Source organism: Macrobrachium nipponense, chromosome 1 (assembly GCF_015104395.2).
Source record: "Macrobrachium nipponense isolate FS-2020 chromosome 1, ASM1510439v2, whole genome shotgun sequence".
NCBI lineage: Eukaryota > Metazoa > Arthropoda > Malacostraca > Decapoda > Palaemonidae > Macrobrachium > Macrobrachium nipponense.
The window spans coordinates 146,618,408-146,640,574 of record NC_087200.1 but is presented as its reverse complement, the minus strand read 5'-3'; the positions used below and the strand labels follow the sequence as shown (position 1 = coordinate 146,640,574).

General features: G+C 47.9%; 1 protein-coding gene across 1 annotated transcript in view; it reads right to left on the bottom strand.

Moving 5' to 3' along the window:
* Positions 1-22,167, bottom strand: part of LOC135218966 (synaptic vesicle membrane protein VAT-1 homolog) — a 104,792-nt gene that overhangs the window by 66,632 nt on the left and 15,993 nt on the right. Inside the window, 1 exon segment of the mRNA XM_064255403.1 lies at positions 300-491. Within this exon segment, the coding sequence (XP_064111473.1) occupies positions 300-491 (192 nt within the window).

Sequence of the window (22,167 nt, the reverse complement as noted above, 5' to 3'; positions counted from 1 at the left end):
GGAACAGTAAAAATAAGCAAGGAAAAACCTTAAGAGCTCTCAACGCCAAAAACAATGTACTTCACAACCAAAGTAAAGAGTTGCATGATGGTTTAGCAGGTGAGATGAAGGACTCTTCTTAGTGCAGAAACCCCTACCCAAAGATAATTACCATTTTCTTAGTTTACAAAGATATTTGGCACTACGTATAATGAGCCATGACTAGTAGAGAAGTTTTTTGCTGTATAGAAATTATACTGTTATAGAAAGTCCAGAAGCCAAATACACTACAAAATAAAAGGAATAAACATTAAACCTACCTTGACAGATGTGACTTCATCACCAACAGCTTTGACTAAGCCAGAACATTCTAGCCCTAGCGTACATGGCGGCTGGACCTCAGGGCTAAGACCTTGCTGCACATATAGATCATAAAAATTCAATCCACATGCCTTGATTTCAACAGTGACTTGCTTTGACTTGGGACTGTGAGCTGGAGGCCCTTCTTCAACCTGCACATTTGTACCAAAGTAGAGTATCTGTTGCGCTATTTTATTATTATCTTCATAAAGCATTCATATTTGTAACACTAATTAAAGTACACCAAACATACTACATATTTATAATAAATACAATAATAAATCACAATTTTTTAAAAGTAAAATGGAGTTTTCATGATAAAACTAATATTGTAATACTTACCTGAACACCTGAATTAGCCCTGGTCACTTGACCAGCCCGAACATAACCCCACCTATTTACCTACACTATTCAAATTTTTAACTGTCAGCATAACCAATGCGTGCAGGTAAACCCTGTTTACTGAGTTACCTGTCTACCATTGGCAACACTGCTGTCTGAGAGACCAGTCGGCAAAGGGTTCCCCCTTCAATTACAATAACCATTAATCATTGAAGAGGGGAGGCGGGTGGGAGTCATTCAGGTGTTCAGGTACTCCATATTGCAATACACTACCTGAACACCTGAATTAGCCAGATTAACAACATTTACACGGTGGTGGGGTCAATCAAGTATCAGCCCGACCCACCTTGGAGTGTACACTGGTAACCTAGTTCAACCTACTGTGTGTGCATTTCGTGAACTCACCTCTATTATGCTCATCAGGTGAGATGCCCGAAGGAGAGAGTACCTCAGCGTCAGTCTCATAAGTCCAGGTCTCATCATTGTCAAGCTAACCTCCCATGTGGTATTTTATACCTCACATGAATGGAGGGGAACTGAAACCTCCCATGTGGCTATCTAGCCACTCTTGTATGGAGAAGTTCCACGGGGAGATCTCTTACAATGTTCTCTGAAGGCTGCTGGTGAGAAGTGTGCGCAAAGAATCGAAGGTGCTGTACAGTCGTACATTCCGATTACTTACCCATGTTAGAACACGACATTCAAGGCAAACTCTTAGCTAGTAAGGAACTATGAAATGCTTAAAAATCTATTAAAAACCTAACACCTGAATCCCTAACTTGCCCTGCGACCAGACTATCGCAACACCACATTGGCTGCCACAAAAGGACCAAGTGAGAAACCCTCCTCCGACAAGAATTGGACATCTCTCAGATAGAAAGATGTAAATACTGATGCAGACTTCCATGTTGCTGCCTCTAGAATTGCCGACACCGAATAATTCCTTAGAAATGCTGCAGATGTCTCCATGCCCCTGATACTATGCGCTCTGGGACAGGGATCGGCACTGACTGAGCTAGACGAATTGCTAGCATTAGACTGATAAATAACTTGGCGTAAGAAGAAACTGATCGCGTTCTTGGATAATGCCTGAGACGCTTTTCTTGGGGATATGAATAAAGTTCATGGATGCGGAAGCAGTTTAGCGGTGAGGGACAAATAACATTTCAGGGCTCGCACCGGACACAGGCGCATTTCTGCTGCATCCCCTCCGATAAAGTACTTGAGCGAAGGAACCTTAAATGCTCTCGGCAGGGGATTACTTTCAGACACAGATTTTGTTACAAATTCCAGGAGGTAAGAGAGATAAATATCCTTGTCTGAAGATGATACCTTTCTGGACACCACCTGGATTTCCCTTACTCTCTTAGCTGCCACAAGCAATACCAAGAACAATACCTATTTTGTTAGCTCCCTCAAAGATAAGCTCTCTAAAGGTTCGAAGGCTTGAAAACTCAAAAGCTTCAGGACCGCCACTAAATTCCACAAAGGGGCCTGAAGCGGAACTATCAGACATTCAATCTTAAAGGACCTGAGGAGGTCGTGTAAGACCCTACTACTGGATAATTCCGGAAGATGAAATCTAAAGGTACTTGCTAGCATCAACCTATAACCTGTAATCGTTGAATAGGATAAATTCCTAGAAATTAGCCACCTTTGCTATAGTAGGACGAGAAATACTGTGCCCTTGTCTCCTACACCACCTGCGATACATTGCCCACCTGACTTGGTATAATTTCCTGGTCAACTTCCTTAAATAAAAGGAGAGCTGTCGAGCCACTGCCAAAGAGAGACCAGAGTTATGAGCTGCTCGCTGGATAGTCTCCAGGCAGCTAACTTCAGCATGTGAAGGTTATTGTTGAAATCATGAAAATCTGGCAGTTTGAGTAGATCCTTCCTTTGTGGCAGGATGACTGGGGGCTTGGACAACATTTCTACGACTCCCGACACGCTAGACCCTGTGGACAGCGTGACGGTTCATGTTCCCGAAGGAAAAAGTGAACCAATGGAAGACCCAACAGCCTCCTCACTTCCAGGAGGCAGACCATTAGAAGTCCCGTGACGAGACTTCTCAGGTGAGGGAGACTACCTCCTCCTTCTTCAGCAGGGAGCCTCAGAAGTCAAAGGGGAGGAGGTTGAATAAAAATATGATGATTACGAAGAGGAAGATGACGACACTTGACAAGCTTTCTCCCTCCTCAACTTCTTCTACAGGATGAGGCACATTTACCAGCAGAAGTAGAGTTAATAATCACAGGGCAGCCGCAAAGGTGTTGTCCAGTGACGAAACTCCAGGATAACAGAGGCAAATAAATATGATTTTTATTAGGGGAACAGTACACACCCTTGAGGACTAACATCACACCATGCTATGAGTTACAGGTACAATTTCGAGGCTAGGATATAGCCAACAAGAAGATATCCAACCATCTACTGCTGTAATCAACTATCACCACTGTTAGCCTGTAAATGAAAGGAAATATGATTAGAAACAAAAAAATAAGGATACTCCTCTTGCATCCAAGGGCACCGCCCTCTGAAATGAGAGGAGATCCCTCATACACCAACACCATATGCCCCCCCCCCCCCCCCCCTCTCTTCATCCAATAAGCTAGCAAAAGGACGAAAGAGGAAAAGAAATACGGGAAGAAAAACAAAGGACAAACCTCCAAAGTTCCCCTCTGTAATTTCCAAAGTGTAAACGAAAATTTCAAATGAATACACTGTCTCACCCTGACGTTAAAGGGCAAAAATATGTAATAAGGGTGTATGCACACCCTTGATGCTAACCCCTAACACATAAAGTAGAGAGGCAGCTAGCAAGGCTATCACAAAAAGTGGTTTGTATATTAATCATTAAAGTCAATTAATTATTAACATCAAACACAGTATACATAAATATATATTCATGCAAAATAATAAAAGAAAGATCTCACCGAGTAAATCATGATTAACGGCTAGTCAGCAAGAGCTCACAAATATATATATTAATCGGAAGACAGCCGAAAGCAAAGTGAGTGTTTACATCCGGGCAGGTGGGCCTATCTGCCTACCAGATGGTAATTACTGCCTAACCACCTTATTCAAGAATTTAACAGCTGTATTCCAGCCTGTGCTGAAAGTAATTCTTAATGTGAAGGACCGATGATTTGCATATCGTGTAGGAACAATCCTGTTTTTTTATATCAGTTCCACCATAAAATGCATTTTTTGTGATAAAACTATTAAAAAACCAGGTATAAACATTTTCAGTGGGTTTTATTGAGTTTTAACTAACAAAATAGGCAGTTTTAAGCGTTTTTATAAGTTTCAACTATTTGAAGATTCTAGCTATTTGCGGGGGCGTTTGGTGCCATCCCCCAGGAATACAGGGGGAACACTGTACGCCTTCCTGATCATCTCACGAAGCCAGAAAGAAACAGTGTTCTTTCTTGGAACCACTGGTGCTAACGAGGAGTCATCGAAAATCAGGCCGGAGATGGTGAGTCCTCTTTAGATAGCACCATAGTGCTTTAATGGGAGAAAATAGCATCTTATCTGGATCATCACCAACAAAGTCACTCAGGGAGGGGATGGTGAAGGACTCAAACCTAGCGTCAGGGACCGATGGATTCCGAGTCTTTGCTACAAAATCTGGGACGAAGTCGAGTGTGAATGATCCCTTGAGTGTTTAACATCGGAAGAAAGACCATGCAGTTTGCTTACTCTCTTCACTGAAAAGGTGCCAGCAGAAAAACGGTCTTGAGGGTCAGATCCCTGTCTGAGGACTTTCGAAGTGGCTCCTACGGGGCACGAGTCAGGCTGTGCAGTACGAGTCATGAGATCCCTGGATGGCAAGATCTCTAGAAGCTCCTCATGAAATATCTCGAAGGAACACGAGATATTGGCGCCTTTCAGCTTCAGGACTAAGGTCAATGCAGCCCTGTGGCCTCTACAGCTGAAACGGAGAGGAGTTTCTCCCGGCAAAGGTAGACGAGGAAGTCCACAACCTGCTGAAAAGTGGTTCTGACTGGAGAGATATCCAATCTATGACACCAACCAGAAGACAGCCCACTTTCCCTGGTATACTGCTGCAGAGGACTGTCTGATCTATCCAGCCATTTCTGTTGTTGCTCGACGAGAAAAGCTTCTCGCTCACAAGAGATGGTGGATAACCTCCAGCCGTGAAGACACAGGAATTCTACTTCCTGGTGGTACCGTTTGATGTGAGGCTGACACAGGAGGTTCCACCATGGGGGAATCTCTCTCTCAGTGCCTTGGAGAAAAGAGTCATGAAGTCGGGATATCGAAGTGTGTTCCTCATCCTGCTGATCACAGCTCGAATCAGGCAAAATGGGGGAAAGGTGTATGGAGCAGAAGGTCTCTAACTTCCTGTTGAACCGGTTGATGAATAAGTGTGACTGGACACCCCATAGGCTGGATAGCCTTTCCGCCACGTCCTGGTAAAGGGACCATTCGTTTCCTATCACCTGCTTCTGGCGGCTGAGATTGTCTGCCACTACGTTCCTCTTGCCTGGAGTGGGCAGTACCTGTACTGTCAACTGGTGTAGCTTGAGAGAGGCGAGTCCCCCTTGCTTGTTGGCATATGCCACCACCATAGTGTTGTCGCTTATAAACGCATCACCTGTTCCCAAAACTCTTGGAGAGCCAGGAAGTCTGCAGAGTTCCAGGACGTTGATGTGAAGGCACCTCTTGTGAAGGTTCCACACTCCTGCAGTCAGCAACTCTTCCAGGTGTGTGCCCCATCCTTCGTTTGATGCTTCTGAGAACAGGAGCATGCCCGGAGGGGGGAGTGGAAAGATCCACTCCTACGATGAGGTTCCTCTCATCTAGCCACCAATCCAAGTCTTCCATCACCTCCTGTGAGAGAGAAACGTCGAATGACTGAGGATCCTGGGACTGGGTCCAATACTCCCTCAGTCTCCATTGGAGAGACTGAAGGTGAAGGAGACAATGAGGGACCAGCTTCTCCAACGACGACAGGTGACCAATCATGACTTACCAAAGCCAAGCAGGTTGTACCTGCCCTGACAGGAACAGCCACGCTGCCTCTCTGAGCCTGCTGATATGAGAGTCTGAGGGGAAGACTTGCTGCTACCATGTCTATCAGCATACCCAGGTACAACGTCCTCTGCTTGGGTTCAAGATCAGACTTCTCTAGATTTATCAAGATCCTAGATCCTGACAAAGCTTGAGGAGTCGATCCCTGTCCTTTAGCAACTGTGAACAGGAAGCTCCCCAGGACCAGCGAATTGTAGAGATACCTCAATGTGTCAATGTGCCCAAGCTGAGACCAGGTTGAACACTCGTGAACAACTAGGGAGCGGTCAAGAGTCTCCTGAGGATGAAGCAGAGTTGCCTGTGGGATGACCAATGGATGGGTATTTGGAAATATGCATCCTTTAGGTCTACCATAAGCATGAAGTCAATCGAGGCTAACACTGAACGTGCCGTCTCCATCTTGAACCGAGTCTGGCGAACGAATCGGTTCAGGGGAGAAAGGTCTATGACTGATCACAACCCCCTAAAATCTTCTCTATGAGAAAGACTTGGCTGTAGAACCTGGGAGACCAGTCTGACATGACTTCTACAGTGCCCGTGCTCAGCATCTTCTGCACTTCTTCTACTAGTGCTTGGCGTTTCATTGATCCCACTATGTAGGAAGGAAGACGGACCAGGTGGTTTGTGAGGGGTGACAGATACTCGAAGAGGAGTTACTTATGGGACGACTGATGGATGAGCATCTGGAAATACGCATCCTTTAGGTCTACTGTAAGCATGACATCGTTCTCCCCATCGAGGCCAACACTGAATGTACTGTCTCCATCTTGAACCAATCTGGCGAACGAATCGGTTCTGGGGAGAAAGGTCTATGACCAGTCTCCATCCCCTAAAGTCTTCTCTATGAGAAAGACTTGGCTGTAGAACCTGGGAGACCAGTCCGACTTGACTTCTACAGCGCCCTTGCTTAGCATCTTCTGCACTTCTACTAGTGCTTGGCATTTCATTGATCCCACTAGGTAGGAAGGAAGACAGACCGAGTGGTTGGTGAGGGGTGGCGGAGACTCAAAGGGAAGTAGATAACCCTCCCGAAGTCTCTGCTCTATACGGCTGCCAAGTTGCCCAATGGCTCGATAGGCAGCCGCCCATTAATGGCAGCAGCTGGAGGGGATGCCAATTCTAGCATTTCCCCTTCTTACTCTTATCCCCCTTCCCTGAAGGCAAGGGTGGCTAAAAGGGCTATGACAGCTCTCCTTTCTAAGAGGAAGAAGAAGGCTGGGTTGTTTCTCAAGCTCCCTCAGAAGAGGACTTCTTTGGGGCCGAGAGAGTGCTAGCTAGAGTCGGTCTAGCCACAATGGAGCATGAAGGCATTAATGCCTTCATCACTGCCTGGTGAACAAGCTGGTCCTTGTTGTCATCCCGACGTTTGTCCACCACAGCATCTACTTGTTCTTTGTTGAAAAGAGAGGTAGAACCCAGCAATGGTCCATTTCGCAAGACCAATTCTGACCCCGAGCCAAACGACCTGGTTACTTGAGAGAGGACAGCGTTGTGCCTCTTGAGTACCAGGTTTGCCCACAGGTTAGCAGTCTGGTGGGCCATGTAGGTAATAGCCCTAACCCCCAGAATGACACAGTCTCCCGAAAGTTGAGTCTTCCACCAGGATGATGGCCCTGGAATAAGCAGCAACCTTAGACACTGTGAAGGACCACAGGTCTAACCAGGAGACTGCTTGGAGAGCTGCCATGGCGGCAGCTTCCTGAGTTGCTGCTTGAGAGAGAGGAATACTACTCTCGCTCGTCAGGTGCTGCAGCGACAGACCCAAACTGAGGTGAACTGGGTCCACCTGCTTGGTTAGCAGAGGCCTCTCTGAGTATGTTTTAAAGCGCCTCTGGCAAGGTAGAGGAGGGGGAAGCAGTTTCTCCAATCAGTTGGACCTAAGTGAATTCTCTTGTCCTGATACAAAGTTATTCACCTGGTCCAACACTACGTCAGCCAAGGCTGACCACATTAGTCCCGTCGAAGCCCTGGGTTACCTCTTGGGTCCCCAAAAGGATTCACGGCAGGAAGGGCGATCTCCAGCAAAGAGGTCGCGGCTGCTTCACTGAGATCATTGTTCTAACGTATTAGCTCAAAACTCTCCGCAAAGGTCCTCTGTATCTCGAAGGTGTCTGAGTCTCTTGGCAAAGGACCACCAAGTCTTTCTAGAAACCGGTCCTCCCAATCTACCCTCCACTGAGGGAGAACCTTGCTGGAACCCCTGGATCCATCCTCGACGACTTGAGCATACATTCGATGGGGCCCTAAGACCCCAGGGACGTAGGCCGCAAACGCCGAATCCCATGGAGAGGACTCTACGGGATTCCTTTTTGCCTCGCCCTTCCTGGTGTAACCTGAGGAAGTAGAGGGAATAGGAGAGGAGGATCGGATGCTCTCACTGTTCCTAGCAGCGCTGTTGCCGGGCAGGGGTGAGCCTCGCTCTTACACCAACCAGCGGTGGTGACAGGGGTGTGGGTTTAGGCGAGCATGATCACCTGGATGAGATGCTTTCCTGAGGAGAATGCAGCGGTTTTCGGTAGCAGGCCTGGTTGCAGCGCTGGTGGGAGCTGCGCCCCTGCTAGCAGCAGCACTGGTAGCCGTGACATGGCTCCCTGCCTGGCAAGACTATGTATTATCCTCACAATGCACCACAGCCCTCTTCAAGGCTGAAACCTCCAGCGAAGAGGTCTGTACAGGGGACCTCTTAGCTTCTCTAGATGACCTATCCTAAGGGACAGGGACATCAACCGTGGCTCCTGATGAAGAACCAGGCTTGGATTTCACAGGTGAGTCCAAGCCGTAGCTCAGCCCTTCTCTCGCCCTGTGCCACCGTTGTGACGGACTGACTGTGGATACACAACTTCCCTTGGGAGGTTGTACATTTGGAGGAACTCGCGAATGAGTCTCAAACATGGCCCCGGTCCCCCAGGCAGCACCCTTGGAACTAGGGACTGGAGGACAAACCTTGGTCTGAGCTCCAGAGGCTTCCGAGACTCTAGACCCTGGGGATGGAGTCTTGGTTCCCTCTCCCAAAGGAGCTGACGAGAGAGCCAACAGCCTCCCCCAAGGAGGGGGATGCAGACCCTTAGAAGCCTTAAGGTGAATTTTCTTACGGGGTGGAGAGGCTACCTCCTCCTTCTTAGGTCGTGAAGCCTTCGAAAGGGGAGGTGAGGAGGCGGCATACGACAATGATGATGAAGACGAAGGCGAAGGTGAAGACGACGACACCTTCCTCGATAGCTTCTGCAGGATCGTAGTCAGGGCTACCCAAGGAACATCTGCTACTCCGGTACCAGGTGCAGGAGCAGGAGCAGGTCCAGGGGCAGGAACAATGTCAGCAGCAGAGACAGGTCCTGTCGCAGGAACAGGGCCAAGTTTAGGGGCATGAGCAGGTATGGTTGGCCTTGGCATCCCTGTCATTGCCATGGGAGACAGGGGAGAAGCAGGAATCCTGGATACTGCCAACGGTGGTACCCCTAAGCCAGGAGGGGGAGGAACTGGGAGCATTGGAAGGTAGGTGGATGGTAAATGTTGTTGGGCACCCACCAACGCTTTAGAGGAGATGCTCTTGGGGTTATGAGACCATACCAAGTGTGGCAGCGCGTAGTAGCTAAGCTGGGTCACGGTGGTGACTATGGCATGAATAACAGCGCTGCTGGATGCTCAGTTCAGATGAGCCAGCAGCGCCTTTACATAAGGAGGTCCCATGAGCCCAAGGGAAGACCATGCCTGGCCTAGTCCCGACACCTCACCTGCAGCAGAAAAAGTTGGGTTAGGGGAGTCCCTCCTCGCTCCAAAGGAGTACCTTTGAAGCGAGCAGAGACCCTAAGAGGAATGTTACCCGAGTCCACAGCCACAGCCCCCCTCAACTTGTTGGAGGAGGAAGTGGAGAGAGAGGCCTCCCCAAAATGGGTAGCAGAGAGTACAGGACAGTTGCCGGGTGAGAGGTAGGTGTAGGAAGACAAAGGATTACCTATGTTTGGAGTGGTTGGAGGCGTGCTACTCCCCATCATAGGTTTAGGGTTCCTAACATATCTCCTCCTCCCGACAAACTTCCCCCACTGGGATGCAGACCAAAGGGAATACTCTGCATACATCACTTCACTGTCACACTCATGCCCCCGGCAGGAAGTACAAAGGGAGTGAGGGTCTACATCTAACGAAGTACGGATCTTTCCGCACTTCTTGCCGTCTACCCCTGGAGCAGCGTCGGCTAGGGGCAGAAGGTAACATAGGCTGCAAATCAAGGGTTTGCTGAATGGGAGAAAACAACGAACAACAGTCAGGTAGCGAGTGGTGACAACACATCTTTCCACGTCGACAGCCGAAAGTAAATAGGAATGTTTACGTCCAGTTGGAGGAAGTACCAATGACAGAACTGTTAGTTAACTATCTTAACCGCCTTGTTTGAAGATTTCAGCGGCTGTATCTAGGCTACACCTCAAGCATTTCTTATTGTAAAAGACTAGGTTTGTATATCATGTAGGAACAAACTGAAGATATGCTTCTTCCCTCCTTCTATATTTGGCCATTCCAATAACACTGACAATTGTTTCCTAGCCTGTCATATTATACTGTACACAAAATAAAGACCCACTGTTGATCAGTATATGAACAGGTATGAAGTTTTCATAATAAAACTAATATTGTAATACTTACCTGAACACCTGAATTAGCCCTGGTCACTGACCAGCCTCAACTATATCCCCATAAATTTACCCACAAAGTGGGTAGTTAACTGTCAGTGCTACAAACGCTGCAGGTAAAATCTTGTCAAATGAGTTATCTGAGGCACCGTTGGCAATACTGCTGCAAATATCAGCCAACAGAAGCCGACATCCCCAATCGGATCACTCATTATCAAAATTGAAGTGGGGAGGAGGGTGGGAATCATTCAGGTGCTCAGGTAAGTATTACAATATTAGTTTTATTATGAAAACTTCATATTACAATACACTCCCTGAACACATGAATTAGCCCGATTAACAAAATTTAATGGAGGTGGGATCAATCTAATTCAGCCCAACCTGTCAATGGAGCATAAGCAGGTAACTCTTTATCAACCTATTATGTGTAAATGTGTGTCCTCACCTAGTTGTCCAACTCGGTAGGTGAGGATGCTTGCAGAGAAAATACCCCAACATCAGTCTCATGTCTAAGATACCACCTGAGCCAGAAGTGCCCCCCTTGTGGTATTCTATACTTCTCATGTATGGAGGGGAAAAGTCAAACCTCCTATGTGGCTATCCAGCCTCTCGTGTCTGGAGGAAAAGTTGAGTGTGCTGGACCTTCAAGTTCTCTACAGCTCACTGACGCAGATAAATGTGCAGAAGAAGTTGAAGATATTCCAACATAACCATTGGGATCTGCCTAACCTTAAAAACAAGAGGAAATCTGCCACTTTTGCAACAGATGGACATGAAATGCTATGCCCCTCTTTCCAGCACTGACTGCGGTACATAGCCACCCAAGTCCAGTATAGTTTTCTAGTTGATCTTCTCATACAGAAAGACAGTTGGCGAGCCACTGCCTTAGAGTCCCAAATGACTTGCTGCTCGCTGGAAAGTCTCCAGGCAGCCAGCTTCAGCATGCAGAGGTTCCGATGGAAGAAATGGAAATTAATCTGTCTGAGAAAATCTTTCCCCTCTGGAAGGAATACTGGAACTTCCGTCAACATGTCTATTCGCCCCCTGAGAAGTTCCTGAGAGCGACTCCATGCGTCTGCTAGAACAAATTGAGGGATAAGAGAAATTCCACGTTCCTTGTACCATCAAAGAACTCTCTGTGCTAGGTTGTTTAAGACTTGCGCTCTTGTTCCTCCCTCTTTCTTTAGATATGACACAGATGTAACACTGTCGCAAAAGAGAGCTACTACGCTGTTGCTTACTTGCTCTGAAAAGAAACTTGGAACCTCTTCTACTGCTCTTAACTCCAAGAAATATATGGACTCCTCTCAATCCAGATCCTCCAACAGCCCCTGGCCTGAGATTCCTCCAGGGTTGTACCCCAACCCCAATCTGAGGCATCTGTATACAGATGAATGTCTGGAACAGAGGAATCCAATCTTGCGGCAATAGTCAGATGTTTTTCTGACCACCACTGGAGATACTTCAGTCCAGAATCATCCCAAACCACAACTGCATTCTCTTCCCAAATTCCAAGTGATTCCTGAGACACACCTGCAGAGAACGCATCCGGAGACGAGACCCTAGAACTAGTAGCGAGAGGGAGGACATTCGGCCCAACAACCTCTTCCACAAGCACACTGGTTGAGCCCTGTCCAACACGAATACCTCTAGATAACTTAGAACTGCAAAAATTCGTTCCTCTGTCGGGATAACCCTCAAATGACGTGTCTGAATCTCCATTCCCAAATAGGTCTTTATTTGGGCTGGTATTAGAGAGAATTTGATCAAATTACTTCGAATTCCTAAGGTCTGACATAAGTTCAATAAGAGAACCCTTGCCTGTAACACCCCGCCAACAGAAGAAGCCTGAACCCACCAATCGTTGAGGTATCTCCTCATTCAAAATCCCCCCTGATGCATCACGTCCGAAATAGGAGATATTACCCTTGTGAATAACTGGGTGCTGTGGTCAGACCGATGCAGAGGGCCTTGGACTGGAATGTTCCAGTGGGACCTGAAAAATGAAGGAACCTCCAAGATTCCTGATGAATTGGAACCTGGAGATACACATTCTTGAGGTCCCCTGAAACCATCCAATCATCTCTCTGAACTGACCACAGTATCGACAGCGAAGTTTCCATGTGCAACTTTGTTAAAACTACAAGCCAGTGAGATCCGAAAGATCTATAATAGATCTACAAGACTCCCACTTGCAGCCACGAAGATCAGGATGTAAAACCCCGGGGAAGGAAGAGCGGCTCTATAGCTCCCTTCTCCAAAAGGGCTTGGATCTCCGCAGCTAATGCTATCCCTTTGATGGAGGATAGGGAATAGGTGGGAAGGCAAACCTGGGAGCTGGACAGAGGAGGATGAGAATGAAATGTGACTCTGTGCCTCTTCCTTGAGACTTCTACCGTCCAACTCTCTGTGCCCCACTCCTTCCAGATGTTCCAAGAAAGGAGCAAGGCAACTTCCCATTGGTACAGACAAAGGGAAATTCCCCTATTTCTGAAAACGCATTTTGGAAGATTTGAACTAGAGGCAGAAGCCGAACCCTTAGCAGCAAAATGGACCTTCTCCAGCGATCTCACAGGGGACTTAGAACCCTATCACTTAGCTGGAAATGGCATCCTGGATCCTTAGGTGTTCTTTAACCCTGAGCCGCAGCACGAATCCTAGCCTGTTGTAACTCTATTACTGACAACAACGACACAAAATTGACCATCTAGGAGACATCGTTCACTCTAAAAAGACTGTTGCAGAGCACAAAAGACACCTTCAACAGAACCCTCTTATAAATGTCCAGGTAGTGAGGTGGCAGATGATTTAAAAAGAAGTCTCTCCTCTTCTTGCCAAAGAAAGTTTTACAGCCAGCTGAAATGTTAGCCTGGTATGCCAACCCTATCGAAACCAAGTGATGAGGTTGTCAAACAGTACACGATCGGAAGGAATATGTCCATCTCGTTTAAGAAACCTCATCAACCCAGAAAACATCCACATAGAGTGGGACAAGGCCTCGGGCTGGTTACCAAAGGTGTCTTCGAAAATACAAGCCTCACGAGATGTAACTACTACCAAACAATTCAACGAGGGCACCCGAGAGAAAAGAGCCTCAATAGATTCGTTGAGTGGAACTCTGACGCCAGCAGAAGGGTTACCCGCTACCCCCATAGAACCCCCTTCCGATTAGGAAGCAAGGTTGAATACAAAGTTTCAAACATTGCTTGATTTGGTTGTGTAGGATCCTCAGGAACCTGGACGGCAGATAGAGAGAATGGATAAAGTCCACCATCCATTTATACTTGCTTTCATTCGCTGGAGAAAATAAATCACATCTGGTACTGTTTCTTCTTCAATAGAGCATTCTCTGCCAGACTGGTCCGACCGAACTGGAACAGGAAAAGAGACCTGACATACCTGACCACATCATATCTGAGCCAACCGCAAACCCTGTACTAACTTAAGACAATGACAAAACTCCTGGGCTAGTCGCACTCGACTGCGCAAACCCCACACCACCCAGCGATGATGACATAACACCTGGGCCGACTACACCTACGAGCGGAGAGGCTGCAACACCCGATCCACCCAACCCCAGCTGAACCACCGCCACACCAGGACGGGTATTCACAGTTGAAGTCACAATGATTAGGGGACGGGGAGGAAGTACTCCCGGAACACCGGAACCAAAGCGGAACCCACATTGAATATCTTAGAAGGAGGAACAGAAATAGCCGCAGGAAAGTTGAGAAAGAAGAAGACTGAGAGAAAAAGGAAGTAGCCATACTCGGAGTAACCAACGAAGCACCTTCTGCCGACATTGGACAGGTGGAGAACATACCAACTGGTACCATACTCAAAGGTGCATCTAAGGACAAGCTACAAGCTGTGGAACCAATGAGAACTGAAGAAGGAAAATTACCAGCTACCCTAGTGAAAGGAGAGGCAACCCTGATAACCAGCTGGTCGTTATGAGAGCAATCGCTGGCCTAGCGAGAGTCACCTGAGCTCCGTGCCTTGGTCCTGGAGCCGAGCGAACTTGGATGTCTGGGCCTTGGCTGCACGATCGCCCTCGGGCGCCCGTACACTCAGTACCTCTCGCAAACGAGAGGCCGAGCCGGAACCAGGTGTAGCGGCAGCGCCCCTACACCAGGCGAGGAAGTACCAGTGTTAGCCGGTACTCCTCTGGTCCCCGTCTTCTTCTTCCTTGCGGAAGGAGAGACGGGCCCCACTCCTGAAGGAGCAGGAGGACCAGCGAAAAGACCCCCCGTCCCACTGGAGTGAGACGGGCCCTTAGAAGTTCCCGAAGGAGCCTTCTTAGGGGGGAAGGAGGCAGCCTTCTTCTTCCTCGGCTTGGAAGCCTTGGGAGTCGAAGGGGAAGAGGCGGCAGCAAGCGACGAAGAAGACGACGACGACATCTTCCTCTTCTTCTTCGTTAGTTCCCTCAGGACAGACGTCAAGTCCTCCATCCAGGATGGAGCCAGGACTGCTGTTGCCGAAGCAACAGGGCCCGGCTGCACATGTCCGGAAGAAACAGCGTCTGGGGCAGCAATACCACGGGCTGGAACGACGTCGGCAGGTGCGGGAACAGCAGTAGCAGCAGGTGCGGCAGGTACGGTAGACCGGGCAGGATACTCCAGGAGACGGGGCAGCAGCCAGCAACATCCTGGGTGCTGGCGGCAGGTCCAGGGGAGAGCTCTTCGGGCATCGGAAGACCGGGGCTGGCAGCACGAAAAACCCGGAAGGGGGAGGCACGCCCCTCCTTGGCACGGCAGCGATCGGGCCCTGCACGGCGGCCGTTGGCGTCACAGACATCACGAGAGGGGTGTAAACCAGACCTTACATCTTGTTCGGGTTGCCCCAGGTCCCTCAGTGTGAGGCACCTCTAATGTCTACCAGAGAGTTGCTAGTACATCTTCCGGTATATTTTGCATCTTCCAATCTTGGATGGTCTGGGGTGCAGTTTAGATATTTGTCGAGCTTATTCTTAAACACATCTACGCTCACTCCTGTTATATTCCTCAGATGAGCTGGCAACGCATTGAATAGACGCTGCATTATCGATGCTGGTGCGTAGTGGATTAATGTCCTGTGTACTTTCCTTATTTTTCCTGGTATAGTTTTGGGCACTATTAATCTACCTCTGCTTGCTCTTTCTGATATTTTTAGCTCCATGATGTTTTCAGCTATTCCTTCTATCTGTTTCCATGCCTGAATTATCATGCAGCATTCTCTTCTCCTTTCTAGACTATATAATTTTAAGGATTGTAGTCTTTCCCAGTAGTCAAGGTCCTTAACGTCTTCTATTCTAGCTGTAAAGGACCTTGTAAACTCTATTTGTGCAATATCCTTTTGATAGTGTGGGTACCATATCATATTGCAATATTCAAGTGGACTACGAACATATGTTTTATAAAGCATAATCATGTGCTCAGCTTTTCTTGTTTTGAAGTACCATAACAACATTCCCATTTTTGCTTTAAATTTTGCCAATAGAATTGCTATTTGATCATTGCATAACATGTTCCTATTAATCATCACACCATGGTCTTTAATTGCTTCCTTATTTGTGATTGTCTCATTATTAGGTCCCCTATATGCATATAGCTTTCCTGCTCTGTCTCCATAGTTTATTGATTCAAATTTATCAGAGTTAAATACCATCCTATTTACCTCTGTCCAATCATATACTTTGTTAAGGTCTCTTTGTAGCGCATTCCTATCTTCATCACAAGTAATTTCTCTACTTATTCTTGTGTCATCGGCAAAACTACTCACTACCAAGTCCTTAACATTACTGTCTATGTCTGCAATCATAATAACAAACAGTAACGCAGCTAACACCGTACCTTGTGGCACACCGGAAATTACCTTAGCTTCATCCGATTTCTCATCATTTGCAATAACTATCTGTTTTCTGTTGTGTAAAAATTCTTTTAACCATCTTCCTACTTTATCCACTATATTATTATTTTCTAATTTTCTTCGCTAATATATTATGGTCTACCTTCTCAAAAGCTTTTGCAAAGTCTAGATAAACCACATCTGTTTCATTTCAGCTTTTCATATATATATGTTCTCACGGTGGACTAACAGTTGGGTTTGTGTACTTTTTCTGGGTACGAAACCATGTTGTCCTATATTAAACAAATTATTTTTTATTAAATGTTTCATAATATTTTTCTTCATTACCCTTTCATAATATGTGATGTTAGACTCACAGGCCTATAATTACTTGCCTATAGTCTTGATCCACTTTTGAATGTTGGGGTAATATATGCTAATTTGTGTTCATCATAAATCATGTCTGTATCTACACTTTGTCTTAATAATATTGCAAGCGGCTTTGCGATAGAATGAACTACTTTCTTTAACAAAATATCAGGAACTCCATCAGGCCCTTTTTCCCTGCTGCAGCTCCATTTTAATTTCATTAATAGCCTGCAAAAATATTAGCTTCATTAATATCTATGTCTGCTAAATATTCACTATTTTCGTCCCTTACTTCTATATCATTATCTTCATTATCTATTCTAGGGGTGAATTCTCTCTTATATCGTTCTGCCAATATGTTGCAAATTTCCTTTTTTTCATTCTTTAATCTCCCTTCAATTCTTAGAGGGCCTATTTCTATTCTTCTTTTATTCATCTTTTTTGCATATGAGTATAATAGTTTGGGGTTTTTGCTTGATATTTACTAGGGTTTTTTCTTTCAAGTCCCGTTTTTAATTTTCTTTTGATTGTATAATCTTTTGTTCTGCATTTTCTATCTTACTTTTTAGTTCTATAACTTTCCAAGACCTTTTTTCCACTTTCTGATTTTCTGGAACAAGATCCTTTGTCTCTGGGTATGCATGACTGATGTTTATTTTTCTTCTTCGGTATATATTTATCCACTATTTGCTCTAATATTTTATATAATATCTCCGTATTTACCCTTATGTCATCACTTACGAAAATGTTATCCCAATCTTTGTTTAATTCTTCATTTATTTCTGACCATTTTATATTTTTACTGTAGAAGTTGTATTTTCCATATCCTTCCCACTTTTTCATTTCTTGCTTATCTCTGTTTTCACTTGTTTTGGAATGGACTGTTAATTCTATGACATTATGGTCTGAAATACTCGCATTATAAACTATTATTTCTTTAACATAATTCATCTCGTTCACAAATACTAGGTCTAAAGTATTTTCCTTTCTTGTTGGCAGGTGATTTATTTGTTGAATGTTGTATTCTAGTAGCATATCTAATAGCTTTTCGAATTGCCTCTCATCTTCTGCACTACTATTACTCTCTTTTTTATATGTATAAGTACAACCACAATCTCCTATTCGTTTTTTCCAGTCTACAAAGAAAGGAAAGTTGAAGTCTCCAGATAGGAGAATAGTCCGTCCTGATTTCTACATATATCATCCAATTTTTCTATTATTAAGTCAAACTCTTTAGTATTAGGAGGTCTATATATTACTATGTTCATTAATTTTTCATATTCAAATTCTACCGCTATTAGTTCACAGGTGAGGAGGGGCGGCGTACCCTGGAGTCGAGATCGTGTAGTGGTGGTCACCGCTCTATGGGTGACCGGCACAGCCCCCGCCAGATGCTGGAGCAGCCCCTGGACGCTCGGCGTGCCCTGGAGCCCCAGCGACACCCGCACCTGGCTGAGGTCGTCGCCTGCAGCAGGAGCACCTGAGGAAGCAACAGTCGGGTGATTAGGAGTGGTTCCCCTGCGTGGGGGGGGGGGGGGGGGGGGGGTGGGGGGGGGGGGGGGGGCGAGCCCCACCCCGAGCAAACGGAAGACCCCGAATACAATGCACGTCGGGGCACCTCTACGCTCGACAGATCGGGCGAAGAGAAGGACCGAGAAACCCCCCATGAAGGGAAAGGTGCCATACGCGGGAGCTGAGCCGGGGGCAGGAAAGAAGAGGAAGTGTCCGAAACCAAGGGAGTAGCTGGAGAGCTTTCCGACGACTCCTTGGCAGGTCTACGCTTCCTCCTACCCTCATACAGCACCCACTACACCTCTGACCAATTTACACAAAATTACATGGCTCGGTCCGAGGGCATTCACGCCCCCGCACAAAGGACATGAGGATCTATCTCGGGGAAAAAGCGAAAGACCCCACACTTGCGGCCCTCCACACCAGGGCAAACTCCGCGGCTGATGGAGGGGGCGCCGGGATAGCTCCATTGCACAAGAATCCATAATCAATGTAATAAAAATTAATAAAGAAAGTCACGTACTTATAATACACTTTCGCTACACTGACAAACCAAGTTGAGAAACAACACACAACCAAAGCATATGACGATGAAGCGGGCAGAGAGCGATGACGAACACGTCCTCCACCACCGCGGCCGAAAGCAAAAGTGGTCTTTCACCTCCCAGTCGCGCGGCGTGCGCACTGTCGGACAAGCAGTTAACTACCGAACTCCCTTGTTCGAAGCTTACGACCGTTCCAGCTGCTGCTAGTTACCTTCCTATTGTTGAAGGACCAAATACAATTTTCGACAAATTGTTATTTGTTTCGATACGCAATACAAACCATCGGTCCTTTAACAATAGGAAGACTCACTTCTTGGTGGGTGGAATCTGAGTCAATGAACAGACTGGTGTTCGTCCAACCTTGGTTCCCCCCCTGGTCGTAAGAGCAGAGGGAGGGATCCTAGCCTCTGCCCAATGATCGGGGTATGTACCGCAGGATCAATGGTCAGACCTCTGGACTCAAGTAATAAGAGGGAGGCCAGCGTACCTCTTAAAACCAGCAAGGAAGAACTTGTTTCTATTGCAAGAGGTAATATGAAGTCATGGGTTTGTCTCTTGTTGGCTTCCACTCCCCCACCCCTTGTTGGGGGAAGTGGTGGATAATAGCTCCTATCCCTAATGAAAGGGATAGGATGGAGCTCAGTAGAGTAGCTTACCTGCATCGGTCTCCTGTTCCAGCGTAGTGACGACCACGTCCCTCTACCCATAGGTAGAGGGGGAGAAAAAGATGAGGAAGAGAAGCCAGTCACACTCTCATTCACTCATCCATTCATGCAATCACACAAGGATGCGATGCTGTTCTGTCCACTCGGGTGCTGGGTAAGCTACACAACCTGTTGAGCAGCCACCATGGGTCCCAAGGAAAAAGTGTTCAAGGACCTGTGGGCTATATCCCGAAGGTAGAAGGAGGTGAAGGTGGTCTGGTTGGACCTGCGCCACGGAGAAGTTCTTGCGGAACGCAAGGGAAGGACCAATGCCTCTGACTTCGTGGGCTCTCGGACGAAGGGTACGGATGCCGTCGCTACCATCAGCTTCGTACGCCCTCCTGATCACCTCACGCAGCCAGAGAGAAAGTGTGTTCTTGGATACTTCTTTCTTGGTCACCCCGGTGCTAACGAAGAGGCGACGACACTCAGGCCTGAGGTGCTCAGTTCTCTTCAGATAGCGCCGTAGCGCCCTCACAGGACAAAGCAGCATCTCATCCGCATCGTTGTCGGTGAAGTCCAATAGGGAGGGGATTGTGAATGACTTGAACCAGTCGTCAGGGACCAAAGGATTCTGAGTCTTCGCTACGAAGTTCGGGACGAAATCGAGCGTCACAGATCCCCATCCCCTGGTATGCTTGACGTCAAAGGAAAGACCATGAAGTTCCCCTACTCTCTTTGCCGATATGCCAGGGCCAGCAAGAAGAGGGTCTTGAGGGTCAGATCCCTGTCTAACAACTCTCAGAGTGGCAAGACCTCTCGAAGCTCCTCATGAGAAGGGAGATCTTGAACGAGTTCGAGATATCCACTCCCCTCAGTTTCAGGACTAGGGCCTTTGACTGTGGGGACGGAGAGGAGCTTCTCTCAGGAAAGAAAAACGAGGAAATCCGCTACCTGCTGAAGAGTAGCTCTGAGAAGACGGCCCACTTTCCCTGGTACACAGCTGCAGAGGACTGTCTGATATACCCAGCCATCTCTGTTGCTGCTCGGCGTGAAAAGCCTGTTGCTCGCAAGAGAAGGTGGATAACAGCCAGCCGTGAAGACGAAGGGACTGGACTGACTGGTGGTACCGTTCCACGTGTGGCTGGCAGAGAAGGTTGTGCCAAGGGGGAATCTCTCTCGGTGCTTCCGCAAGCAGAGCAAGCAGGTCCGGGACACCAGGATCATCCTGAGATTCGGGGTGGCCAGCGCTCTGCTGATCACCTTGCGTATCAGACAGAACGGGGGGAAAGGCGTAGACGAAGAGGTTGTCCCACGGGTGTTGAAGAGCGTCCTCTGCAGCTGTCCATGGGTCCGGCACAGCCGAGTAGAAAACCTGAAGTTTCCTGTTGTGCCGGGTGGCGAACAGATCTACAACTGGACGCCCCCACAGGTTGAAGAGCCTTTCCGCCACGTCTGTGTGTAGGGACCATTCGGTCCCTATCACCTAATCCTGACGGCCGAGCTTGTCTGCTACTACATTCCTCTTGCCTGGAATGTAGCTGGCTGACAGCTCTACCGAGTGAGCCATGGCCCACTAGTGCACCTGCAGCGTCAACTGGTGCAACGGGAGGGACACTAGGCCCCCCTGTTTGTTGACGTATGCCACTATCGTGGTGTTGTCGCACATCAACACCACTGAGTGTCCCATCAAGCGGTCCCGGAACTCTTGGAGAGCGAGGAATGCTGCCTTGAGCTCCAGTACGTTGATGTGAAGGTGCTTGTCGTGATGATCCCACACTCCTGCAGTCAGCAACTCCTCCAGGTGTGCGCCCCATCCCTCGATGGATGTGTCTGAGAACAGCAACATCTCCGGGAGGGGAGTGCGGAGAGGCACTCCTCTTAAGAGGTTCCTGTCGTCGAGCCACCAGACTGGTCCTGCCTCACCTCCTCCGTGAGGGACACGGGGAAGTACGGTGGGTCCTGTGCCTGTGACCAACTCTCCTTTAGTCTCCCTGAATCTGCTGATCCGCGAGTCTGCGGGGAAGACTCGCCCTGCTACCGTGTCGATCAGCATACCCAAGTACTTCATCCTCTGCTTGGGTTCGAGATCGGACTTCTCGAAGTTCACCACGATCCCCAGATTGCGGCAGAACTCGAGAAGTCGATCCCTGTCCCGTAGCAACTGCGAGCGGGAGCTCGCCAGGACTAACCAATCGTCGAGATACCTCAGAAGACATATCCCAGACGAGTGGGCCCAAGCAGACACCAGCGTGAACACTCGCGTGAACACCTGTGGGGCGGTTGAGAGACCGAAGCAAAGTGCCCTGAATTTGTACACCATCCCGTCGAGGATGAAGCGGAGGTACTTCCTGGAGGATTGATGGACGGGTATTTGGAAATACGCGTCCTTCAAATCCACTGAAAGCATGAAATCGTTCTCCCTGATAGAGTCGAGCACGCAACGTGCTGTCTCCATCGTGAACGGAGACTGGTGAACGAATTGGTTCAGGGGAGAGAGATCTATCACTGGGCGCCAGCCCCCCGAAGACTTCTCCACCAGGAAAAGGCGGCTGTAGAAGCCCGGTGACCGATCCCTGATGATCTCCACAGCTTCTTTGCTCAGCATGGTTTTGACTTCCTGTCGAAGGGCTACGTCCTTTGATGTTCCTGGAACATTGGTCTGAAGATGGACCGGGTTGGAGGTGAGGGGTGGCCGAGATTCGAAGGGTAGCAGATAGCCCTCCCGAAGGACATCTACTATCCAGGTCTCGGCACCATAGCGCTGCCATGTTGCCCAATGGCTCGCCAGGCACGCCCCCACTTCCGGCAGTAGGTGAGGGGGAACGCCGTCCCTAGCGTTTCCCGCCGCTCTTTGACTTCTTCCCTGCTCCTCCTCGTGGAAAGGAGGGCTGGGAGGGGGGC